The following is a 27,673-nucleotide window of genomic DNA, read 5'->3' as shown; positions in this document are numbered from 1 at the left end:
TTTTATATATTTTTTAAGTATTTATATATTTATAAGAAATATAAATTTCACATTCCAAAAACCCTACCCCACCCCTCAACTCTAAACCCTAAGTCTAGATTAGTTACCCTAAGGGTATAATTGTATTTTACTCTTCATTAAAAGTGAGGGTAAAAGTGGTTAGTATAAACATGAAAAGTGGTACTATGAATGTGGTATTTGTGGCAATTTCCCAATGAACTTTTTCCATTTTTTTAAAAAATTGTGTATTTACTTATTATTATATATATAATTCATATATTATATATTTACATTATTTACTTATTATTTATTTTCCTGTATATGTATTTCCATTTCTTGTACTTTTTATTTACTTAATATCTCTATTTTACATTTTAAGATAGATGTTTAAATCTTAATGTATATTTTCTATTTTTTTAAATTGTATATTTCCATTTGTTATACTTTTTATTTACGTAATATCTATATTTTAAATTTTAAGATATATTTTTAAATCTTATTGTAATTTTTCATTTTTTAAATTGGGTATTTACTTATATTATATATTTACTTATTATTTATTTTTATTTATATTGTGTATTTGCATTTCTTATACTTTCTATTTACTAATAATTTTATATTTTAAGATAGATTTATATTTTAAGATAGATATTTAAATACTAATGTACTTTTTCATTTTTTTTTAAATTGTGTATTTCCTTTTCTTATACTTTCTATTTTCGTAATATCTATATTTTACATTTTAAGATTGATGTTTAAATCTTAATTTACTTTTTCCATTGTTTTTAAGTTGTTTATTTATTTTTCTTATACTTTCTATTTACTTAATATCTATATTTTACATTTTAAGATAGATGTTTAATATTTAATGTACTCTTTCCATTTTTTTTTTTAAATTGTGCATTTACTTATTATTGTATATATAATTCATATATTTATAATATTTACTTATTATTTATTTTTTCTATATATTGAGTATTTTTCTTTCTTATACTTTATATTTAGTTAATATCTATATTTATATTTTAAGATAGATGTTTAAATCTTAATGTATTTTTCTATTTTTAGTGTAAAACGACAATGTTTAATAGAAAAACTTGGACAAATAGTTAAATAGTTATATTTATGTTTCTTTTTTCTTTTTTTATAAAATGGTAATGTTACATTATGGATATAAGCCGTTTTCTTTAGTGAAAAATGGTAATCTTACATATGTTTAATATAGTTTTTCCATTTTTTTTTTATGTTGTATGTTTACATATTATTGTTATTTTTAAATGTAAAATGGTAATCTTATATATGTTTAATGTAGTATTTCCATTTTTTTGTTGTATGTTTACATATTATTTATTATTTTCGAAATTATATATAATGTTTTTTTTTTACAAAATAGTAATGTTACATTATGGAGATAAGCCGTCTTTTTTTTAGTGAAAATTAATAATCTTACATATGTTTAATGTAGTTTTTCCATTTTTTATGTTGTATGTTTACATATATTTTTTAAAATAAAAATGTAAAATGGTAATCTTACATATGTTTAATGTAGTATTTCAATTTTTAGGTTGTATGTTTACATATATTTGTTATTTTCGAAATTATATATAATTTTTTTGGTTTTTTTTATAAAACGGTAATGTTACATTATGGAGATAAACCGTTTTTTATTAAGTTAAAAATAGTAATCTTACATATGTTTAATATAGTTTTTCTATTTTTTATATTGTATGTTTACATATTATTTATAATTTTCGAAAATTAGTAATATTAAAATGTAAAACTATATTTTATGCCACGTGTCATCTTTCGGAATTTTCGAAAATTAGTAATATTAAAATGTAAAACTATATTTTACGCCACGTGTCATCTTTCGGAATAAAAGTTTTTTGCTGATGTGGACGCTCTATGGAGCCTCAAAAGCTCCCTTTTATTAGTTTTTTTCTATTTTTTATATTGTATGTTTACATATTATTTATAATTTTCGAAAATTAGTAATATTAAAATATAAAACTATATTTTATGCCACGTGTCATCTTTCGGAATTTTCGAAAATTAGTAATATTAAAATGTAAAACTATATTTTATGCCACGTGTCATCTTTCGGAATAAAAGTTTTTTGCTGATGTGGACGCTCTATGGAGCCTCAAAAGCTCCCTTTTATTAGTATAGAAGTATGTTTACATATTATTTATAATTTTCGAAAATTAGTAATATTAAAATGTAAAACTATATTTTATGCCACGTGTCATCTTTCGGAATTTTCGAAAATTAGTAATATTAAAATGTAAAACTATATTTTATGCCACGTGTCATCTTTCGGAATAAAAGTTTTTTGCTGATGTGGACGCTCTATGGAGCCTCAAAAGCTCCCTTTTATTAGTATAGATTTAGAGATGAAAATATCAAATTTCTATATTTTTCCTTATAAATAGAGGACCTCTATTATAGAGGCATACATTGGAGCAAATCCACCTCTATAATAGAGTTTCTCTATTTTAGAAAAAAATATAGAGATAAAAATAGAGGTGGGTAGGAGATGGTCTAAGTCGTTGGGGTTTTATCACTGTTGTAACTATTGTTTCTGTTCCTTAGGTGGAATTTCAAATTGGAAAAAAAAAAAACATATGTTGTTTTTGGTGAAAGGAAAAACTATTAGAGTTATCACTTATTAAAATAGGTTTATGTTGACTCTAATATTCAATTATTTCGTTCTTACTAATTCTAATTGGTCGTTCGGGGCGGGTATTTCAGATTTTTAGAACCCGTTTGGGTATTTTTGTATTTCGGATCGGCTTTGAATATTTTTAATTCAGATTCGGTTATTTTGGGTTGGGTTCGGATATTTAGATTTTAAAATAAAAAATTATTTTTTTCATTGTTTTAAGTTTCTTGTATTTAAAAATATAATTTTCACTCAACTGATTTTTTTTTAATAGATTGAGTGATTAATAGATTTGGAGATAACATTGCAAAAATAAATAATTTGGTCATTAAAAAAAAAAAAAAGGATGTAACTTTTGTTAATACATAAAATAAAAAGTTTGACATGCATTTAAAGTGACTATCAAACCATTTTTTTATGAAATGTGAAATTTATTGATCAATGTAGAAAGAATATGGCTTTACACAAGAAACCTATAGAGTATCATATCATTTTATATGTACTTATATTATATGATTTTAAAGTAGTGTAACATCAATATAAATATTTTAAATAAAATAAATGATTTATATTAAAAATATAAGGTTATATATATACTTATGTTTGGTTATTTTCAGATATTCATTCGGGTTTGAATATTATCTGTTTGGGTTCGGATATCCAATCTCTCTTAATTCAATACATGCAGTGCCGACCCTGGGATAAAGCACAAGAAGCAGGTGCTTCAGGCGCCACAATCTATTATATTTTTATGGGCGCCAAAACCATGTAAGTTCCTTTGGTAAGGTGGTTGTGTGTTTGAAAATTTTAACTGCAGATGGCAGGTTCGATTGTCAGCTTCTCTAATCTTACTTTCATTTATGCCCTTTGAATAATTTAAAAGATTTTAAACATTTACATTTACGATTAAATAATATATCACAAATACCTAATTAAATAAATTTTTGTTTTAAATAAAATCAATTACATTTACGAATGAGACATTGATAACTTGATAACTCGTTTTAGGGAAAACCATATTATTTTCTTTTCAATTTGCTACGGCCATTAAATTATCTTTTGTTATTAATCTTTAAAGTTTTGAATTTTCTTATACATGTTTTCTCTTGCTTTTTTTTCGCTATATCTTTTGTAAAACCTTATAGTTTTTTTTTTTAATTTCTAAAACCATATAAAATTTTATTATAAATTTGATTTTAATGGGTGATAAGAATTTTATTATTATGATTAATGGGACAGTATTTTTCAATTCGCTTTAGGCGCCAAATGCACCCGGACCGGCACCGAATACATGTTTGGGTATCTTGCTACTTCCGGTTCAGGATCAACCTGCAATGTAGCTACTCTGATGAGTGAATATACTCATATACCCTAGAATTCAGCTGCATAACATCTTCACCTAGGAACGAGAGATTGTGATTCTCAAGCTTCTTTGACCTTTACTTCTATTTTTCTTACTCTATGCGCAAAATGGAAACACTAAGCAGGCACCTTCCTCACTCTGGACCAGAAGGAATTAACGAGCTCAGGAGAATTGCTGCCAGGTTCGAGGAGAAAATTTAATTTCAGCGGTGCTGTTAACCAGGAACTTAATCATCTGCTGATCATCCATGTATTCTATTAGATGTTGGCCAAACCAAAAAAGACAAAAAAAAAAAAAAAATCGGAAACCAAGACTTTGTTTCTTACAAGGGCTGGAAACACCTAGAACATCTCAAAATCAAAAACGTATGTTCTTATCTTACCTCTGCTAGAAACAACTAGAAGATATACTAAATTATATCTTCCCCTTAATCTGAAATCTTAACAAGTTTTTCTTGTGAACCCTGCACAAGAGTCTGAAGAGCTAAAAAAAAAAGGAGATCTCAGGTAATTCTGAAGAAAGAGGATGTTCTTTTTCTTCGCTGGTGGATTAGGGCAACAGGTGAGGCAGGTGCTCAAATCCGGCGCCGGAAAGTGCATAAGATGTGGCTCTGAGGCCGATTTGGTGGATTACGACAAAGTCTTGAAGCTGTTCTTTGTTCCTGTCTGGAGATGGCCCGGGAAAGATCAAGTACTCCATTGTAGAGACTGCGATCTGTTTTTCCCTCCGCCGATATCTCTAGCTACGTGCCGTTTCTGCGATCGAGTCGTGGAGCCTGAGTTCCGTTTCTGCCCCTTTTGTGGCTCTTCTCTGTGAATTTTGGTCTGTCTAGAAAGTTGTTCTTTTAAGTCTACAAAGTTGATTTCATCTCCCTCTAAAAGTTGTCTGTATTTTACTGAAACTTTGAGTTGTGGTCTTTCTTGCAAAATCTTTAAGACTTCCTGTGTGTGTTGCTTGCTCATTGACTTTTTATAGTCGCATGTTTTTCTAGTCGATCGAATGAAAAAGATGAGAAGTCCATTACTTTGTTTATTATGTACATAAGTACATTAAGCTCTGCTAATGATCACCAAAATCAGTATTTACTCAGAGAATTAGATTCTAAAAACTTGCAAAGCTAAAGGAAACGGTTTATGTTAACTCTAATATTCAAATGGTTTCGTTCTTAGTAATTGGTTGATACGCGGCAACGCGCTAACAGCTTTAACCGATATTGAAACGCCGTCGTAAGGAACTTTCTTAACATATTTATTATACACAGTGGACCATGTAATTTATGTTTAATTGGAGGGGGTTAGTGGTAATTTAAAAAGCAGCGCGACGACATTGAAAACTTTGGTCATAACTTATAAGCGAAGTTGAGGGGACACAGTTGTCAGCTTAAGACGCATGAAGTTTCCTTCCTCTGCGTTTGCCCAGAAACATTCTTCTATATATTCTTCAATTTCATTTCGCGATTAACCTAAATCCCTAATTTAACTCCTTTTTTTCCCTAAATCCAGAGTCTAATCGTTTGTAGCAACCGCGAAATCGCCTCGACACACTTTGAAAATTGTAGGGGAAATTTTCGAATCTCGTTTTTCTTTTTTTTTTTGGTTTCCATCTGTTGCTTTCGAGTTTTATCTTGTGGTCGGAGTCTCGGGAAGCTGTACTGTATGTGACTTTCTGCTACGGACAGGAGACAAAGCTGGTAATTAAAAAAAAATGAAAATTTTGGCTGATCAGTGAACACAACTTGTTTTGATTTTCTTCAGGGTTGGTGATTCCTTATTTAATTTCTGATGTCTCAAACTTGCTATTATTATTATTATCCTGTCTGGTCTGATTATTTGGCATAAATGGAAAAAGGAAAGAGACATATATTGAGAAATTATGAGTGTTAATAATAATAATCCATCTTCTGTCTGCTTCTTGTAGTTTTTTTTTGGGATATGCGCATCATGTTTTGTTTATCTTCTTATCATGGTTTGCAAACGTAGGAACACTTGATGGATAGCAACAATTGGAGACTTTCCATTCCAAATGGAGAATCTGCAGCCATAAACAATGGTGAGTGGAGAAAGCAGTTGCCACCTGATTCACGCCAGAAGATCGTTAACAAGATGTAAGTTTATTTAATATTAATATTAACTGGTTTTGTTGTAATGTTATGTCTCCAAAATGTTACACTTTTTTGACCTTTACTTCTGTTTTTCTTACTCTATGCGCAGAATGGAAACACTAAGCAGGCACCTTCCGAGTTCTGGACCAGAAGGAATTAACGATCTCAGGAGAATTGCTGCCAGATTTGAGGAGAAAACTTTCAGCGGTGCTGTTAACCAGGTACTGAACATCCACTTTTTTTAACAAGCTGGAAAATAACAGACTTTGGTAGCCGTAAAGCTATATAGGGGTATCAAATCCATGTATACCTCCCTGATTTTTTTTTTATTGAATTTTCAGACTGATTACCTTCGGAAGATATCCATGAAGATGCTGACTATGGAGACTAAATCTCAAAATGCTGCTGGCTCTTCCTCAACTACCACTGATGCTAATAATACCACATCAATGGATTCAAGTAATCATGATTCTCAACCATGTATTGCTTAACTCTGCTTATCTGGCTCTTTTGGATGACTGTTTCTTTAATTTGGTGCTGTTTAACTTTGCTAGTACCCAACAATCAAGGGCAACTTCTTCCAAACAATCAATCTCAAGCACCTCAGCCGTTGATGTCCCAAACCATGCAGAGTAATACAGCCTCTGGAATGGCGGGTTCTACTGGTTTACCATCTTCCATGCAGCCTGTTTCTTCCATAGCCAATAATAACGTCACAAGCGTTGTAAACCAGAATTCCAGTATGCAAAATGTTGCCGGAGTGTTGCAAGATTCATCTGGGCAGCATGGCCTTTCATCCAACATGATATCAGGATCCCAATGGCAGATGTTGGGCAGGCCGCATATTATGTCTTCTCAGCAGCAGCAGCAGCCACAGGGTGGACAATATCTTTATCAGCAGCAACTTCTCAGGCAGAATTTTCAGTCAGGGAATGTTCCCAATCCCATACAACAACAGCAACAAAATGTATTGCAGCCCAATCAAATGCATTCGTCTCAACAGCCTGGTAGTACGACATCTGCAACGCAGCCTTCAGCTGTGAACTCAGCTCCCATCCAGGGTCTCCACACAAATCAGCAGTCAAGTCCTCAATTCTCTTCTCAGCAGACTACGTCACAGACTATTCTTCGTCAGCAGCAATCATCGCTGCTAAGGCAACATCCGCAATCACAACAAGCCTCTGGGATCCATCAGCAACAAACTTCATTGCCGCAGCAGTCTATTTCTCCCCAGCAGCAAGCACAAATGATGCGGCAACAAGCTGCAAGTGGCTCCGGCATCCAACAGAAGCAGATGATGGGGCAGCATGTTGTTGGGGATATGCAGCATCAACATCAGCAAAGTTTACTGAACCAACAAAATAATATTATGAACATGCAACAGCAGCAGAAGCAACACCCACCGGCCCAACAGCAATTGATGTCTCAACAAAACAGCCTTCAGGCTACGACTCAGCAACCACTGGGCACTCAAAGCAATGTTGCAGGACTCCAGCAACCACAACAACAGTTTCTCAGTTCCCAGACTAACCAGCAGTCGGTGCACATGTTATCACAGCCAACCGCTGCGCTGCAACGAACACACCAGGCTGGCCATGGCTTGTTTCCTTCTCAGGGCCAACAGTCACAAAATCAGCCATCCCAGCAGCAGATGATGCCCCTTCAGTCTCACCATCAGCAGTTACAACAACCTAATCTGCTACAACAGGATGTGCAACAAAGGCTACAATCTTCAGGCCAAGTGACAGGTTCCCTGCTTCCACCTCAAAATGTAGTGGACCAACAGAGACAACTGTATCAGTCCCAAAGAACCCTTCCGGAGATTCCATCATGTATGCTTTTACATCCTTGTGAATACTTTAGGTTCTGATACCTTACATAATCCCTCAGCAGGATCTGTTCCTGAACAAAACCTTTTGTTTATTAATTGTAGCATCGCTAGACTCCACGGCACAGAAGGAAAGTGTAAATGCGGTTGATTGGCAAGAGGAGGTTTTCCAAAAGGTAGTTTTCTCTTTTTAATTTGGGTAATGCTTCCGGCCTCCCGTAATGAGTAATCGTGTTCCCACGGTGCTTTGTCTTTGCAGATCAAAATTATGAAAGATGCGTACTTACCAGATGTTACCGAAATCTACCAGAGAGTTATAGCCAAGTTGCAGCAAGTAAGTTGCCATATTTTTTTCTAGGAGAGTTAGAGTGTATGTTCTCTGAAACAGTAGTACCTGAGTGAAAATTTGTATGAATTCAATGCAAAACCATTTCACTAAAAGATCCTCTTGAGGCTGTATTTTTACTGTCCTCTGGAAAGTAAACATTGGATATTTATGTTCCTTCCCAAACACACAAAAGTTGTAGCTTGCATCTATGTGCTTTGTCTCTTTTCCTACTGAACACAATTCTTTTTCTCCCCAGATGGATTCTCTTCCGCAGCAACAAAGATCAGAGCAGTTTGAGAAATTGAAACAATTCAAGACAATGTTGGAGCGGATGATGCAATTCCTATCGGTTTCAAAGAGCAGTATCATGCCTCCTTTAAAGAATAAGGTGGCTATTTATGAGAAGCAGATTATAGATTTCGTAACTGCGCACAGGCCGAGGAAGCCAGTACAGCAAGGGCAGCTTCCGCAATCTCAAATGCAGCCTATGCAGCAACAGTCATCTCAGAACGGTAATCATTCTCATGATAGTCAAGCAAATCCGCAGATGCAATCAATGAGCATGCCTAGGGCACAACAGAGTAGTCTGGAAAATGCGCAGTACAATGTTTTATCATCTCGTCCCCTAGCTTCAGCACCGCAGCAGAATATTCCCTGTTCTGTACCGGGTTCTAGTTTAGAGTTAGGCCAAGGAAATGCACTGAATAATAGCCAGCAGGTTGCCATGAGATCCATGCAACAAAATAATTATCAAGAAGTAAATAACAGTTCTGCCTCTGCTCAAAGTGGGTTAAGTACACTGCAGTCTAATGTTAACCAAACCCAGTTAAGTTCCAGTCTGCTTCAGCAACAGCACCTCAAGCAACAGAAAGACCAACAAATGACTCAGCAGCAGCAGCTCAAACCGCAATTTCAACAGCGCCAGATGCAGCAGCAGCAGCAGCAACTGCTTCAGAAGCAGCAATTAATTCAGCAGCACCAGCAACAGTTGCAAGCAAGACAGCAAGTGGCACAAAATGATGTCAGTCGTGGGATGTTTCAGCAACATTCTCTGCAGAGTCAGCGTACTAGTTCCCCCCTTCAACATTTAAAACCAGGATCCCAGCTTCCTGTTACGTCGCCTCAGCTTCTGCCAGGTGGATCTCCTCAGATGACACAACAACATTTGTCTCCCCAGGTCGACCAGAAAAATGTGATCTCATCTGTCAACAAGAATGGAACTCCAGTGCAACCTGCAAACTCCCCTTTCGTTGTCCCATCCCCTTCAACCCCCTTGGCACCGTCCCCTATGCAAGTTGCCTCTGAGAAACCATCTGGAGCTTCTTCGTTGTCAATGGGGAATACTGCACGCCAACAAGCAACTGGAACGCAAGGTGTAGTTCAATCCATTGCATTTGGCACTCCGGGGATCTCTGCCTCTCCTCTCCTTCAGGAGTTTATTAGTCCTGAAGGAAATAATTTAAATCCTTTGACAAGTACATTTGGGAAACCAAATGCTACTGAGCTGCCTATTGAACGCCTAATCAGAGCCGTAAGTAACATTACATCTTTTGTAGTTGAAATATATTGTTCTAAATATTCTGATCTTGATGTATGCTTTTTCTTGCTTTCAGGTGAAGTCCATCTCACCACAATCACTCTCTTCTGCACTAAGTGACATCGGATCTGTTGTAAGCATGGTTGATAGGATAGCTGGTTCAGCCCCAGGAAACGGTTCAAGAGCTTCAGTTGGAGAGGACTTCGTTGCAAAGACTAAGTGTCGTCTCCAAGCAAGAAACTTCATGGCGCAAGAGGGGATGACGCCGACCAAGAAGATGAAGCGTGGCACAACTGCGATGCCGTTAAGCGTTTATTCATTAGAAGGAAGCGTTGGTGATAACTGCAAGCAGTTTGCATGTTCGGAAACATCAGATCTGGAATCTACTGCGACTTCTGTTGGCAAGAAGGCAAGAACTGAGGTATGTTGTTCAGTTAGACTCCCTTTAGGATCTCACACAACAAAGAAGGTTTCAGTTTTTGTAATATTGAGGACTCAATCTTGGACTGCAGACCGAGCATGCTCTTTTGGAGGAAATCAAGGAAATAAACCAGCGGCTGGTAGATACGGTTGTTGAGATTAGTGATGATGAAGATGCCGCTGATTCTAGTGAGGGAGCAACAGCAAGCAAAGGCTGTGAAGGAACAACAGTGAGACTTTCGTTTATAGCTGTTTCTCTCAGCCCAGCCTTGAAGGCTCATCTCTCATCAACCCAAATGGTAAGCATGGTCATATCGGTAATATTTTGTGGAAATGAAACCGTATCATTTCATTTTATCCCCCCTTAAGATATGTTTTGTACTTTTGTTACAGTCTCCTATTCAATCATTGCGTCTACTGGTACCTTGTAGCTACCCCAACGTCTCTCCATCTCTCCTGTATAAACTGCCGGTGGAAACCAGGTACAAGACAGGACTTCAACCTCAAGAAAATTGAAACATAGATCTTTCATACTTGGTCAAGCAAAACTTCTGCTATATAGTTTTAATCTTCTCTGAAATCATCTGGCTCATGTCTTCTAGAAACCTTCCATAAGAAACTGGATCATTTTCCTACCTTAATTAACATGGTCTGGTGTCTTGAACAGCAAAGAGAACGGGGACCTCTCGTCCAAAGCTATGGCAAGGTTCAATAAATTGCTAAGAAGCTTGTCACAGCCGATGTCGCTCAAAGACATTGCCAATACATGGGACGCTTGCGCTCGGACTGTGATATGTGAATACGCACAGCAATTTGGTGGTGGAACTTTTAGCTCAAAATACGGTACTTGGGAGAAATTTGTAGCTGCTTCCTGAATCTGATATGTATCTCTCATCATGTCGTGATTGTAACTCTATGGTTCACAGTTCGTCATGAGACATGATTCAAGAGTTGTTCTCGACAGCCATGAGAACCAATCCATTACTTGTTGTTCTGTTGGGAGTTGTTGTGTGTCGGAGGGCGAGGAGGGTGTAGTATATTAAAGAATGAATAAACTGTTGCCAACCACTGTATATATAAAGGAAAGTGAGTAAGTGAGGGCTTCGTCGTTAAGTTAGTCGAGGCGTAAAGAAGAGTGGAGTAGAAATAGTAGGGTCAAAAGTGAAACTCAAGTTAAAGAATGAATAAACTGTTGCCAACAAAAAACAGCTTTTTAGAAAGTGAAATAAAAAAGATGCGAGTGGTTTTGTAGAATATCGACAGCTTGTGGTGGTGAGAGTGTGGACAATGGAGTGTGACCATCAATCACGGTGTGGGTAAAGGAGCAAACCCAATGGGAATGGGATTTTTTTTTTTTTGGACAACAATATGGGATCTTTCTTTCTTTTTGGTTTTGTGAGTATCACTGTCTAGTGTTTTGGTTTGAATCTACTTTGCTTTGCTTTTACAGAATAAAATATAGAGAAATTAGGCCTACTAACTTAGAGAACCATAAATTTACTAACTAACCAAAATTTTTCTCTTTTTCCTACTTTTTCTTCCTATCTCTCTTTCTTTTTCTTACAAATCTAATTTCTATTTTTTTTAGTTATTTGGCAAGTAAGCCCTAAAGTATATTAAAAAGTAGAACTAAATCGGAGAACTTTTTTTGTTTTGAGCAACTCGAGGGACTATAACACTTTTTATACCAGATATGCAAAGGGAAATGCTGCAAGAAATCTAGGAATGTACCAGGTGATTCTAATTAAGTCATTTACAAGAGACTTATAACATACTCCCTCTGTTTTTTTAAAGAATGTTTAGATTTTTTTCTGTTACAAAAGAAATGTCGTCTAAGATTTCTAATGCAATTTTTTTTTTTTGAAAAAATTTGCCCAAAAAAAAAAAAGATTTCTAATGCAATTTTTACTTTTACTTTTAGTTGAATATTAATTGTAAGATGCATTGATCTAATAAATAAATTTATTTATCTCAAATATTATTGGCCAATTAGATATAATTAAAGGCAATTTTCCTAAATATATTATTTTCAAGTTTTGATCACAAAAATAGACCAATAGGAGGAAAATGATCAAAATATTTTATTTAATAGGTAAAAAGACTCTAATACCCTATATATATAAACTATATAAAAAATAAAAAATAAACTACAAAATAATTATTTTTATAGTTTTAGATTATATGTTTTCAAATTCGAACTTTTTATAATGTTTATATGACCTAAATGTTTCATTTAAATTTTGTTTTTTCAAAAAAAATATTCAAATTTTCTGTTTGTAGTTCGAAAATACTTTTTGAAACTATTTTTAAAATTTTATTTTAAAATTTTTAATATTTATTTTTTATTTTATAAAATTTTAAATCTCAATCCTAAATCATTGCTCCTTAACTCTAAACCCTAAGGTTTGGATTAGTTAACCCTAGAAGTATCAATGTATATTTATCTATTTAATGAAACATTTTTATCCTTAGAATCTATATTTGTAACATAAACTTTTTTATTGCTATCCTAGAGTATTTTTCTATAATTAATGAAAACATAAATACATTTCAATCATTTTTGAATGTGTGAAAAGTGTCTAGGGGGTGTATTGAACTTGGACTTTTAGGAGATTTTGATTTTTTTATTAAAATCCTCTCTTATTCAACTAATGATTTCTAAATACTTTTCCAAATCATGTGTTATTGAACATGAGATTTATGTAAAATTATTAAAATCATTTGAAATGTCATGTTATTCAATCAACAATTTACACAACCCATATCAAATCCAGTGTTATTGGACTCAAAACAGTTTTTTGAAAAAAAAGGTTATGAAAAGGATTTTGGAGAGAGTTGACATCAATTTGTAGTTAAAAGTAGTGAAGAGGAAATTCCACCTCTAGCGTAGATATTCAGAGAGAGTTCAGAGAACTGAAGAAAAAAAACTATCTTTAAGAACTTGACAAATATTTCAGAAAATCAATTAAAGAACTTGACAAATATTTCAGAAAATCAATTTTGCTATTCTTATTCTTTGAATTTTTTGATCTCTGCATTTATCTTCTTCGTCTTGTTCAAGAAATACACATTGGAATCCATCGAGAAGACATTGTTCAAATATATGAGTTTGTTGTCTCTACCTTTTACAAAAATCCTTGATTTCTTATCCCCCCATATTCTCAAGCTCTTTAAACCCTGTGCGCCTGCTTCTGGAGAGGATTCGTCTGAGCATGTTCATTTCGTTTTCACTCAATCCATGGCTGTATTAGCCGCTGTCGTTGTTCTGGCAATCACTGTGGTTAGCAATGTGGTCTCGGTAAGGAGCAGCGTTATGTATGCACTGGTGGGTTTAGTGGTGGTTCTTCTTGTGTCTCCTCTTGCCATTCCTGTGAAGATGACGTTTTTTTCCGCAAGAAGAAACCAAACCCTCTTACACCCTCCTCGTCTCTTGGGAGTTTCATTGAGATGGAGGAGGATGATGATGCGTCAGATGTGCAAACCCTTTTAGCTGAGGGAGGAGGGGCGTTTGAGAGGAAGAGACCACCGAGGAGAGGAGAAGATTTTAGACTGAGAGAAGCTTTCATCAAAGCTGACTTTTGGCTTCTGTGGCTTCTCTACTTCCTCGGTGTTGGCTCTGGAGTGACGGTTTTAAACAACTTGGCTCAGGTTGGGATTGCTGTCGGCATTGAGAACACAACAGTCCTCTTATGCCTCTTCAGTTTCTTTAACTTTATCGGCCAGCTTATCTCAGGAGCCATCTCAGAGCACTTTGTCAAGTCAAGAGCAATGCCAAGAACCGTGTGGATGACGTTAGCGCAGATTCTCATGGTGCTTGCTTTCATCCTCTACGCGCTCTCTGCATCCGCCACTCTCTATCCCGCAACCGCGCTTCTAGGCACTTGCTACGGGTTTCAGTACTCCCTCATGGTTCCGACAGCGTCTGAGCTCTTTGGACTAGAACATTTCGGCATTATCTACACTTTCATGATCCTAGGAAACCCAATTGGTGCAGTTTTCTTCTCCGGTTTGGTAGCTGGTCGTTTGTATGATGCCGAGGCTACTAGGCAGGGAAGCTCGACTTGTTATGACAGCAAGCATAGGATGTTTTCATGTTTAGTGTAATATATTGAACTTGCTGGGCTTGTAGAATCACTGTGTTATAGACTCAAACCCAGTGAACTATAGGGTTTTTTTCATCTTCTCACTTTCGACTTTCTTTCGCATCTCACAGTCAAGTTTTCTAGAAAACAAAACGCCTACCAACTCACAGTAACGCCTTCACCTTGCATTAATATGTTCTTTAATCAGAGCTTTAACGTGATTAACCCATTGCTTCCATTCTGAAGCATTGAATCAATCTCACCAGCTTCTTCCAAGGTAACCGAAGGACGCTCCGCTTATAAATGTGTATGCTCGCAGCGATGAACAGAGTATCTTTTCCGAAATCAAAAAGAATGATCTCTGTTAGTAACCATCTCCAACAATGGCGAGTTCCTCCATCTTGCTTGCTGATTTAAAAGTTGACCTCTGCTTGAACACCGTAAGATTAGAAACATTTTAGCTTCTTTATCACCTTGATTGCATGTTTTAGAGTTATCCGATGAGATTCTTGTCTGGAATCTGCAAGTTTTCGATGATCAATACTTAATGATAGATTTACTTTATTATTATGGATTTTTGTTAATTTCAGATTCCGCGATTGACAGTGATGAATGGCGGGAGCCAACATTGAAAGCATTTACAAACCTTGTGTGCTCATGTTTGTCAGGAATCTCCAGATGAGAAAGTTTATGTCCAACAAATAGTAAGTTTTGCTTTTAAAAAATAGTTAATTGCGCCTATGTCTAAAGACTAAATCGTATAGTTAGCATGGTAAATACTTTAATGGTTGGTGCAGATCTTGAAGCCTGCTTTGGAGAATGATTGTGGCATACTCAGGATGATCTGCACGTTGAACTCTAAACGTACAAGACTTTCTTTGTAACAACAAGTGAATTCTTACCAGGATATTTAATCGATATGGTAAATGTGAGCACTTACTTCCCTTTTGCTTGTGGTGTCCTATAATGTTTTATGTTTTAATCTTTTGGGATTTGACACATCTTTCTTCTTCCCAGATATAACAGAAGACAAGGACAAGCCTTTTTACCATTACATGCAAACATGTTTCTACTATTTAGTTCTTTGCTTTTCCTGTTTGACCGGAGCTCCAAACTCACAGAAGAGGTTCAGAAAAATACTGTGATTGGTGGTTAGTGAAAATACTAAAGCGATGCTGGAACAATCGGTCCAGCAAGACTGGGAGAGCAGTCAAACTCATTGAATTTGGTACAATGCATTGTCTCTGTACAACGTTATCACGTTGCAGGTGATCATTTGTCTTTTTCCTACTCTCTTGTCGTTATATATTGCAAATCCATGTTGCTGATTGTGTTTTTACCTCCTTAATTTTCTTTGCAGTCCTCCGATCTTGACTGTAGAAGGAAAACATATGATGAAAACCACAGAAGAGAAAATTAGGATTGCATCTAATAGCTTAGTAAGCTGTGCAACTTTGACCGTATAAGATTTGTGCTCCGGTTGTAAAGATACGACTTTTTCTTTGCTTACTTGGGAAAGTACCAACTTAAGTACACAACTTTGATACACAATACAAAAGCTTTGATTCATGCCTCGAACATGTTCCATCACTTTAGCAAGTCCACACTATGTGTGCTTCCAAATGGCCATGAGTTCAGACATTATTTTTGCTGTTGCCACACAAGATTCTAATTCATATACATGAAAAAAAAGAGGCATCTGTTGGAAAATCAAAAACTAATTAGAAACAACAAAAATTTGACCAAAATAAAATAGATATAACAAAATAAAATAATAAATATTTAGTGAAAATACTTAACTAGCTTCAACTTGGTAAAAACTATTTAGCAAATAGTAAATTAGTTAATTGTATAGATAATCTAAAATACATAAATTTCAAAGATGAATAGAAAATATCACAAAAAATATTTATAATATAGTTCTTCAAATTTCATCAAACCTAGAACCATGAAAAATAATAAAAGGGAATCTCACATATATTTCTTTTGTTACCAATTTCAAGCATAGACAAATTAACCAGAAAATGATAGAAGCACAATAAATTATTAATATGTAATCAAAATAAATATTTTACAAAAAATCAGTTTAAAAATAATAATATAACAAATAAAATCATAAAGTTAACAAAATTACTTAATAGAACTTGTGCTTGGTAAAACAATTCGTCAACAAATATTAATTTAGTGAAAATATATAATATAATTTAAAAATATTACTTCAAAATAAATAGAAAAAAAACTATACGACTTAATAATATTACGAAGGGAAGAGTTCAAGATCGGTAAAGCTTACATGGACAAATTTGAGAACTAAGCAAAATAAAAGCGAACAAATAATGAAAGCTCATCAAGAGATCTTTCCACAAATTAAAATAATCAAACTATCATGTTATTTAACAACATATAAGAATACAAAACAACAATTACATTTCACAACATGAACATCAAAATAGGTGTGACACCTACTATTGCAGTAAACACATGAAAAACATTTGTTTTTAAGCTAAAGATGTAAGTTTACGACACTCTTTTTTATCCTCGACGCACCGTCTGTAGCTCCTCCACAAACCTCTAAGTATTTCAGGAACACTTCAAGAAGCTCATCCATCAAGCCACTGTTTAGAATAGTTTGTTGAGTTTCAGGAGAAAACTTGAAGAGATCTTCGCTTACACATGTATAAAGATCAGTGAGACCAGAGAGACCGTCACGGACCATGGTCTCCGACTCTAGCGAAGACGACCCCAGAGCTCTAACCTTGGAGACCACTTCTTGAATTCTCCTAACACTCGAGTGAGACCGAACTGGTAAGTTAACACATCTCGGTTTGTATGCTCTGTGGAGTCTTGGAGATAATGAAGAACATATACACTCAAGTAATGATGATAAAAATTGAGGTTTTCGAGTTATGCTTTGTTTGGTCTTTTAGCTCTAGGGTTAATATAAACATACATAATGATAACAAATGTCAATGAGTAGGGCCTATAGCTAGCACTAGACGTGAAGACCATGTGAAGTGAGTGTGGGTGCTTCACGAAGCAGAAGCAGAAGCACAAGACTTAAGCTTGTGGGAAAGTAAAAATAAATAAACAAATAAATAAATTCATATTAAAAATTAACATAATCTAATTACAACTATGTACATTAATGTAAAAAGTTGCAAAGTCCGGACAAGTACATGTACATTAATGTAAAAAGTTGCAACTGGACAAGCATGACAATACATAACATAGGTCTGAAATTATTGTCCGGGATCCGGATCTGATCCGAGATCCACTCCAAATCCGCTCCATAAATAGGATATCTGGAGTGCCCGAATATGAATCTGGATAGTAAAATCACGGTCCGTCAAAATCGAATCCAGATTCGGATATCTTAATTTTTTAGATATGGATATCCGGATCTGTATTTTAAAAATATATTAAATTTTTAAATATCATTAATATTAATATTTGATATATTAATATTTATACATAAATTAATATTATAATATTTTATTTAAATATTATACACACATATATATAAATCAGTTTAAAAATAATAATATAACAAATAAAATCATAAAGTTAACAAAATTACTTAATAGAACTTGTGCTTGGTAAAACAATTCGTCAACAAATATTAATTTAGTGAAAATATATAATATAATTTAAAAATATTACTTCAAAATAAATAGAAAAAAAACTATACGACTTAATAATATTACGAAGGGAAGAGTTCAAGATCGGTAAAGCTTACATGGACAAATTTGAGAACTAAGCAAAATAAAAGCGAACAAATAATGAAAGCTCATCAAGAGATCTTTCCACAAATTAAAATAATTAAACTATCATGTTATTTAACAACATATAAGAATACAAAACAACAATTACATTTCACAACATGAACATCAAAATAGGTGTGACACCTACTATTGCAGTAAACACATGAAAAACATTTGTTTTTAAGCTAAAGATGTAAGTTGACGACACTCTTTTTTATCCTCGACGCACCGTCTGTAGCTCCTCCACAAACCTCTAAGTATTTCAGGAACACTTCAAGAAGCTCATCCATCAAGCCACTGTTTAGAATAGTTTGTTGAGTTTCAGGAGAAAACTTGAAGAGATCTTCGCTTACACATGTATAAAGATCAGTGAGACCAGAGAGACCGTCACGGACCATGGTCTCCGACTCTAGCGAAGACGACCCCAGAGCTCTAACCTTGGAGACCACTTCTTGAATTCTCCTAACACTCGAGTGAGACCGAACTGGTAAGTTAACACATCTCGGTTTGTATGCTCTGTGGAGTCTTGGAGATAATGAAGAACATATACACTCAAGTAATGATGATAAAAATTGAGGTTTTCGAGTTATGCTTTGTTTGGTCTTTTAGCTCTAGGGTTAATATAAACATACATAATGATAACAAATGTCAATGAGTAGGGCCTATAGCTAGCACTAGACGTGAAGACCATGTGAAGTGAGTGTGGGTGCTTCACGAAGCAGAAGCAGAAGCACAAGACTTAAGCTTGTGGGAAAGTAAAAATAAATAAACAAATAAATAAATTCATATTAAAAATTAACATAATCTAATTACAACTATGTACATTAATGTAAAAAGTTGCAAAGTCCGGACAAGTACATGTACATTAATGTAAAAAGTTGCAACTGGACAAGCATGACAATACATAACATAGGTCTGAAATTATTGTCCGGGATCCGGATCTGATCCGAGATCCACTCCAAATCCGCTCCATAAATAGGATATCTGGAGTGCCCGAATATGAATCTGGATAGTAAAATCACGGTCCGTCAAAATCGAATCCAGATTCGGATATCTTAATTTTTTAGATATGGATATCCGGATCTGTATTTTAAAAATATATTAAATTTTTAAATATCATTAATATTAATATTTGATATATTAATATTTATACATAAATTAATATTATAATATTTTATTTAAATATTATACACACATATATATATATGTATAAATCTAAAATTAATAATTGATTTAAGTATTATTTAAAATTTTAGTAATTAAAAAAAAATTTTTTAATTATTTTTACAGATCCGAATCGAGCAGCGGCTGCATCAAACACTCCTTAACAAAACGCAAAGAAAAAAGATGATGATTCATGAGGTGACCCTAGACGAAGACTTTCTCACTGCCCGGGAATATGGAATGCCTCCTCCTGCTTCTGGAATGGTACTATATCTTATTTTCTTTCTTGTATACGAGTAGATTAATAGTATTGACGTTGCTTAATTTTCATAGTCAAAAACATTACCAAGCTTTGTATGCTCAAGTACTTATATAAGTTCTCTTATTGTTTTTCCGTCTTTCCTAGAGGCCTGGTATTGACAGGCAGGTGATGCTGTTGACAAACTCTGCGCGTATAAGAGACGTCATTACCTTTCCTGTTCTGAAGGTTCAACAGTAATAATTGCGCCTAACGTGGTAATACATGTTGTAGCTTTAGCATTCCTTGTGTATCTTCTTTTTGGCTATTTCTCGAGCTGAGGAAGTTGGAAGAAGCTTGTGTAACATACGCAACTGGATAGTAAAAAACAAATCCAATGATCTTTTGCTTGATACGTGCTTGAGAATGAAATAGACGTACAATAATACATACGAAAATAGTTCCATCATGTTTCAGAGCTTTGGGATCAAATCCAATATCAGAACATTCAACATCCTCCTTGATTCATATGGGGAAAGAGGAAACTACAAGAAGATGAGTGCCGTGATGGAATTCATGAACATAGTCACCTACAATATGGTCATTGACGCCTTCGAGAGAGGAGACTTGAAACAAATGGATTTTGCTCTACTTTGTCATTTTATAGGATTTTGAAAGGTAGTTTTCAAAACTTATAGAATAGTATGAATCTCGGATTAGTTGATAAATGATTTATAAGCATTGTAAAATTTTATATGTTCTTATCAAACTTTTTGAACTCTTCTAATTTCTTAATATGCGACTACTACTATTACTGTACGCAAATGAAAAAATTTAAAATTGTCTATTTCATTTGAAATGCGTCCTATAACTTTACATCATCAAATAATGCTTAACGTAGGGATAAACAACCCCGTTTATTTTCTCAACCAATAAAATATTGTATCTGAGTATTTGTTTTCTTTGTCAAACAAGTAGCATTTTGTAATATGCTCATAAACACCGGACATTATTAACATTATGTGAACTATAAAATCGACACCTACCCAGAATAAGATCATCTCTATGACTTCCTTGATGCAATAACATGTCACATTTTTAAAAGGAAACTGCCTCGACACAAATAGCAACTACAAAAGTAGATTTTCAAATTAGACAACGATAGCCACAAACAAATTTTTATCGTTACATAACACGAACAGTGATTGTTGATTGTTGATCGTATATGTAGATTCGTATATATAAATTTAAGTAGATTCAAAAATATCATTTTTTTCAACATATTTTCATTTTCATATTTTAGAACATATTTTCTTTACGAAATCTACAAAATGAATTTACAAATTCATGTAATGATAAAACATACAAACCCGGCGCGTAGCGCCGGAATACCACTAGTTAATAATATTGAAATTTAACATAATTAACCATCTAACCTAAACAATTAAAAATATGACTTCTATATTATCATCAAAATCGTAAAACTACACATGATACTTATACTATGTTAGAAGATAATGCTTTTAAAAAATTGGGTTACTTATTCTACAATATTTATTATGATGGTTTTGATACTGAAACTAAAAATTTAATGATTAAATTATTAATTGATTTATGTACAATAAATTATATTTTATTAAACGGACTTAAACAAAATTAAAAATCAATTGATCGAACTAATCCACAACAAACAAAAACAATAAACTGAACCGAACACAAACCAAACCAAGTAATTTCAGATGGTTTTGATTGAAGTTTTATTAGAACCAAACCGGATCAAACTCAAACAAAACCCGAATTTAAACCAAAATGCACACTTATACCCACATCACTCGCGTACTTAGAGACACAATATTAATTCTATGTCCATACAGACAAAACGACGTGAAGAGAACATAAACTAAAGAACTAACACTAGAAGATTACTTATATCATTCACCTCCTGAATCTTTTTCTGGTCTGTGTTCTTCTACAAAGCTCGAAATCTAACTATACTTGTGTTCAGGACGATGAGTGAACTCAAAGTCTATGTGAACAAAAGCGCGTTACACCTCAACAAGTTGCTCGAGCATCTCTTGAGTCTCTCCGATGTTGTGAGCCTCTTGCAGTCTCATGTCCTCTGTCAAAACAATGTCCACCTCCACAAAGTAGTGCGACCCAAAAGTGTAGGCTCTTAATGTGTCAATATTATAGCACCAAGGAGATCAATCCACCAGTAGAATTTGACTGCCAAGACAGTTGTTGCTAAGCCGATTGAATTGGTGACAACGCAAAGAGGTGATCCTGAGCGTAGGCCCTAACGATCACGTTCTGAAAACCTCTGCAGTAAAGCATGAGTAGGAACTTCACTCTGGTGACAGAGGCCATGATCCCTATCTTTAACAAAAGAAAGAATTGGGTTATAACTTGGAGACTAGTTGCCTTCCTGACTCTAGCAAAAACTTGTAGTCCAAGAGTAGCCATCACGGAAGCAAACACAATGATTCCCTGTTGATATTGGGTTATATCTTCAGTTCCACAAGGCATGCAAAGGCAGAAACACAAGGTTTTGTGATCATCTGGTTTGGGGCAAAACTATGTATGTTCTCTTGTGAGAGACACGTAAAACTATCATTACTTGATAGACAGAAACCAAATAAAGAGCTACCGGACAGACCAACATACCACAGGTTGCATACGTCGTTTGCCAATAGGATAATGAAAAATGGTTTGGTTTTCTCATGGCATTAGCTGTGAACCAGAGATAAAATCAGACAAGAGATCCAAGAGAGAGTCCAGAGTTGATGCTTTCGACCTATACCCCCGCGGATAAACCGACCCACGGTGGTCTTCTTGGATTATCTCTAATTGATGCTTTCAACTACTTCAAAACAAACAAAACTTAGACATTCAGAATCAAAAAATGATAGTATATTGATGTGTTTTAATGATTTAAATAAAAGTTGTATATACAAAAATGATCTTTTTTGTTCACTGTGAATTGTAGCTGTGGGTAGCGCTTATAGTGGCTACTAACAGCAATGCGTGGTTTGGGACAGCTGTTTTAGTGACCAACATGAAGAACTTCCCTCTCAGTAGAGGTACTGTCGCTGGAATACTCAAAGGGTATGCTGCTATTGGTGGAGCGGTTTACACTGTGATATACAACGTTTTTCTTGATCAGTCCTCTACGAATTTGCTGCTGTTTCTTGCTCTCGGAATCCCTGTTGTCTGCTTTGCTATGATGTCCTTCATTAGACCCTGTGCGCCTGCTTCTGGAGAGGATTCGTCTGAGCATGTTCATTTCGTTTTCACTCAATCCATGGCTGTATTAGCCGCTGTCGTTGTTCTGGCAATCACTGTGGTTAGCAATGTGGTCTCGGTAAGGAGCAGCGTTATGTATGCACTGGTGGGTTTAGTGGTGGTTCTTCTTGTGTCTCCTCTTGCCATTCCTGTGAAGATGACGTTTTTTTCCGCAAGAAGAAACCAAACCCTCTTACACCCTCCTCGTCTCTTGGGAGTTTCATTGAGATGGAGGAGGATGATGATGCGTCAGATGTGCAAACCCTTTTAGCTGAGGGAGGAGGGGCGTTTGAGAGGAAGAGACCACCGAGGAGAGGAGAAGATTTTAGACTGAGAGAAGCTTTCATCAAAGCTGACTTTTGGCTTCTGTGGCTTCTCTACTTCCTCGGTGTTGGCTCTGGAGTGACGGTTTTAAACAACTTGGCTCAGGTTGGGATTGCTGTCGGCATTGAGAACACAACAGTCCTCTTATGCCTCTTCAGTTTCTTTAACTTTATCGGCCAGCTTATCTCAGGAGCCATCTCAGAGCACTTTGTCAAGTCAAGAGCAATGCCAAGAACCGTGTGGATGACGTTAGCGCAGATTCTCATGGTGCTTGCTTTCATCCTCTACGCGCTCTCTGCATCCGCCACTCTCTATCCCGCAACCGCGCTTCTAGGCACTTGCTACGGGTTTCAGTACTCCCTCATGGTTCCGACAGCGTCTGAGCTCTTTGGACTAGAACATTTCGGCATTATCTACACTTTCATGATCCTAGGAAACCCAATTGGTGCAGTTTTCTTCTCCGGTTTGGTAGCTGGTCGTTTGTATGATGCCGAGGCTACTAGGCAGGGAAGCTCGACTTGTTATGACAGCAAGCATAGGATGTTTTCATGTTTAGTGTAATATATTGAACTTGCTGGGCTTGTAGAATCACTGTGTTATAGACTCAAACCCAGTGAACTATAGGGTTTTTTTCATCTTCTCACTTTCGACTTTCTTTCGCATCTCACAGTCAAGTTTTCTAGAAAACAAAACGCCTACCAACTCACAGTAACGCCTTCACCTTGCATTAATATGTTCTTTAATCAGAGCTTTAACGTGATTAACCCATTGCTTCCATTCTGAAGCATTGAATCAATCTCACCAGCTTCTTCCAAGGTAACCGAAGGACGCTCCGCTTATAAATGTGTATGCTCGCAGCGATGAACAGAGTATCTTTTCCGAAATCAAAAAGAATGATCTCTGTTAGTAACCATCTCCAACAATGGCGAGTTCCTCCATCTTGCTTGCTGATTTAAAAGTTGACCTCTGCTTGAACACCGTAAGATTAGAAACATTTTAGCTTCTTTATCACCTTGATTGCATGTTTTAGAGTTATCCGATGAGATTCTTGTCTGGAATCTGCAAGTTTTCGATGATCAATACTTAATGATAGATTTACTTTATTATTATGGATTTTTGTTAATTTCAGATTCCGCGATTGACAGTGATGAATGGCGGGAGCCAACATTGAAAGCATTTACAAACCTTGTGTGCTCATGTTTGTCAGGAATCTCCAGATGAGAAAGTTTATGTCCAACAAATAGTAATTTTTGCTTTTAAAAAATAGTTAATTGCGCCTATGTCTAAAGACTAAATCGTATAGTTAGCATGGTAAATACTTTAATGGTTGGTGCAGATCTTGAAGCCTGCTTTGGAGAATGATTGTGGCATACTCAGGATGATCTGCACGTTGAACTCTAAACGTACAAGACTTTCTTTGTAACAACAAGTGAATTCTTACCAGGATATTTAATCGATATGGTAAATGTGAGCACTTACTTCCCTTTTGCTTGTGGTGTCCTATAATGTTTTATGTTTTAATCTTTTGGGATTTGACACATCTTTCTTCTTCCCAGATATAACAGAAGACAAGGACAAGCCTTTTTACCATTACATGCAAACATGTTTCTACTATTTAGTTCTTTGCTTTTCCTGTTTGACCGGAGCTCCAAACTCACAGAAGAGGTTCAGAAAAATACTGTGATTGGTGGTTAGTGAAAATACTAAAGCGATGCTGGAACAATCGGTCCAGCAAGACTGGGAGAGCAGTCAAACTCATTGAATTTGGTACAATGCATTGTCTCTGTACAACGTTATCACGTTGCAGGTGATCATTTGTCTTTTTCCTACTCTCTTGTCGTTATATATTGCAAATCCATGTTGCTGATTGTGTTTTTACCTCCTTAATTTTCTTTGCAGTCCTCCGATCTTGACTGTAGAAGGAAAACATATGATGAAAACCACAGAAGAGAAAATTAGGATTGCATCTAATAGCTTAGTAAGCTGTGCAACTTTGACCGTATAAGATTTGTGCTCCGGTTGTAAAGATACGACTTTTTCTTTGCTTACTTGGGAAAGTACCAACTTAAGTACACAACTTTGATACACAATACAAAAGCTTTGATTCATGCCTCGAACATGTTCCATCACTTTAGCAAGTCCACACTATGTGTGCTTCCAAATGGCCATGAGTTCAGACATTATTTTTGCTGTTGCCACACAAGATTCTAATTCATATACATGAAAAAAAAGAGGCATCTGTTGGAAAATCAAAAACTAATTAGAAACAACAAAAATTTGACCAAAATAAAATAGATATAACAAAATAAAATAATAAATATTTAGTGAAAATACTTAACTAGCTTCAACTTGGTAAAAACTATTTAGCAAATAGTAAATTAGTTAATTGTATAGATAATCTAAAATACATAAATTTCAAAGATGAATAGAAAATATCACAAAAAAATATTTATAATATAGTTCTTCAAATTTCATCAAACCTAGAACCATGAAAAATAATAAAAGGGAATCTCACATATATTTCTTTTGTTACCAATTTCAAGCATAGACAAATTAACCAGAAAATGATAGAAGCACAATAAATTATTAATATGTAATCAAAATAAATATTTTACAAAAAATCAGTTTAAAAATAATAATATAACAAATAAAATCATAAAGTTAACAAAATTACTTAATAGAACTTGTGCTTGGTAAAACAATTCGTCAACAAATATTAATTTAGTGAAAATATATAATATAATTTAAAAATATTACTTCAAAATAAATAGAAAAAAAAACTATACGACTTAATAATATTACGAAGGGAAGAGTTCAAGATCGGTAAAGCTTACATGGACAAATTTGAGAACTAAGCAAAATAAAAGCGAACAAATAATGAAAGCTCATCAAGAGATCTTTCCACAAATTAAAATAATCAAACTATCATGTTATTTAACAACATATAAGAATACAAAACAACAATTACATTTCACAACATGAACATCAAAATAGGTGTGACACCTACTATTGCAGTAAACACATGAAAAACATTTGTTTTTAAGCTAAAGATGTAAGTTTACGACACTCTTTTTTATCCTCGACGCACCGTCTGTAGCTCCTCCACAAACCTCTAAGTATTTCAGGAACACTTCAAGAAGCTCATCCATCAAGCCACTGTTTAGAATAGTTTGTTGAGTTTCAGGAGAAAACTTGAAGAGATCTTCGCTTACACATGTATAAAGATCAGTGAGACCAGAGAGACCGTCACGGACCATGGTCTCCGACTCTAGCGAAGACGACCCCAGAGCTCTAACCTTGGAGACCACTTCTTGAATTCTCCTAACACTCGAGTGAGACCGAACTGGTAAGTTAACACATCTCGGTTTGTATGCTCTGTGGAGTCTTGGAGATAATGAAGAACATATACACTCAAGTAATGATGATAAAAATTGAGGTTTTCGAGTTATGCTTTGTTTGGTCTTTTAGCTCTAGGGTTAATATAAACATACATAATGATAACAAATGTCAATGAGTAGGGCCTATAGCTAGCACTAGACGTGAAGACCATGTGAAGTGAGTGTGGGTGCTTCACGAAGCAGAAGCAGAAGCACAAGACTTAAGCTTGTGGGAAAGTAAAAATAAATAAACAAATAAATAAATTCATATTAAAAATTAACATAATCTAATTACAACTATGTACATTAATGTAAAAAGTTGCAAAGTCCGGACAAGTACATGTACATTAATGTAAAAAGTTGCAACTGGACAAGCATGACAATACATAACATAGGTCTGAAATTATTGTCCGGGATCCGGATCTGATCCGAGATCCACTCCAAATCCGCTCCATAAATAGGATATCTGGAGTGCCCGAATATGAATCTGGATAGTAAAATCACGGTCCGTCAAAATCGAATCCAGATTCGGATATCTTAATTTTTTAGATATGGATATCCGGATCTGTATTTTAAAAATATATTAAATTTTTAAATATCATTAATATTAATATTTGATATATTAATATTTATACATAAATTAATATTATAATATTTTATTTAAATATTATACACACATATATATAAATCAGTTTAAAAATAATAATATAACAAATAAAATCATAAAGTTAACAAAATTACTTAATAGAACTTGTGCTTGGTAAAACAATTCGTCAACAAATATTAATTTAGTGAAAATATATAATATAATTTAAAAATATTACTTCAAAATAAATAGAAAAAAAACTATACGACTTAATAATATTACGAAGGGAAGAGTTCAAGATCGGTAAAGCTTACATGGACAAATTTGAGAACTAAGCAAAATAAAAGCGAACAAATAATGAAAGCTCATCAAGAGATCTTTCCACAAATTAAAATAATTAAACTATCATGTTATTTAACAACATATAAGAATACAAAACAACAATTACATTTCACAACATGAACATCAAAATAGGTGTGACACCTACTATTGCAGTAAACACATGAAAAACATTTGTTTTTAAGCTAAAGATGTAAGTTGACGACACTCTTTTTTATCCTCGACGCACCGTCTGTAGCTCCTCCACAAACCTCTAAGTATTTCAGGAACACTTCAAGAAG

General features: G+C 34.6%; 2 protein-coding genes and 3 pseudogenes across 3 annotated transcripts; 4 read left to right on the top strand and 1 right to left on the bottom strand.

Annotated features, from left to right (window-relative positions):
• Positions 1 to 4,213: 4,213 nt before the first annotated feature.
• On the top strand, positions 4,214 to 11,307 carry LOC106346636 (mediator of RNA polymerase II transcription subunit 15a). Of its 2 annotated transcripts, XM_013786012.3 has the most exons (12): positions 5,376 to 5,715; positions 6,005 to 6,129; positions 6,236 to 6,347; positions 6,468 to 6,585; positions 6,681 to 7,958; positions 8,060 to 8,130; positions 8,214 to 8,288; positions 8,539 to 9,813; positions 9,896 to 10,240; positions 10,332 to 10,538; positions 10,633 to 10,721; positions 10,907 to 11,307. In XM_013786012.3, exons 2-12 carry the CDS (start codon positions 6,014 to 6,016, stop codon positions 11,112 to 11,114), a joined length of 3,894 nt encoding a protein of 1,297 aa, XP_013641466.2. In that variant the 5' UTR covers positions 5,376 to 5,715; positions 6,005 to 6,013; the 3' UTR covers positions 11,115 to 11,307. The 2 variants fall into 2 exon arrangements, with proteins under 2 accessions (XP_022542915.2, XP_013641466.2); XM_022687194.2 differs by lacking the exons at positions 5,376 to 5,715; positions 6,005 to 6,129; positions 6,236 to 6,347 and adding an exon at positions 4,214 to 4,247.
• Positions 4,276 to 5,060, top strand: BNAA06G10410D. The gene is made up of 2 exons (XM_048782359.1): positions 4,276 to 4,390; positions 4,500 to 5,060. Exon 2 carries the CDS (start codon positions 4,551 to 4,553, stop codon positions 4,839 to 4,841), a length of 291 nt encoding a protein of 96 aa, XP_048638316.1. The 5' UTR covers positions 4,276 to 4,390; positions 4,500 to 4,550; the 3' UTR covers positions 4,842 to 5,060.
• Positions 11,308 to 13,342: 2,035 nt separating the features above from the next.
• Positions 13,343 to 16,112, top strand: LOC106364103 (annotated as a pseudogene).
• A 5,054-nt stretch (positions 16,113 to 21,166) lies between these two features.
• On the bottom strand, positions 21,167 to 22,373 carry LOC125575846 (annotated as a pseudogene).
• A 13-nt stretch (positions 22,374 to 22,386) lies between these two features.
• Positions 22,387 to 24,326, top strand: LOC125575845 (annotated as a pseudogene).
• The last annotated feature ends 3,347 nt before the right edge of the window (positions 24,327 to 27,673 follow it).

This window comes from Brassica napus, chromosome A6 (genome assembly GCF_020379485.1).
Source record: "Brassica napus cultivar Da-Ae chromosome A6, Da-Ae, whole genome shotgun sequence".
Lineage (NCBI taxonomy): Eukaryota > Viridiplantae > Streptophyta > Magnoliopsida > Brassicales > Brassicaceae > Brassica > Brassica napus.
The sequence above is the reverse complement of the archived record's forward strand: the minus strand, read 5'-3'. Positions and strand labels throughout refer to the sequence as shown.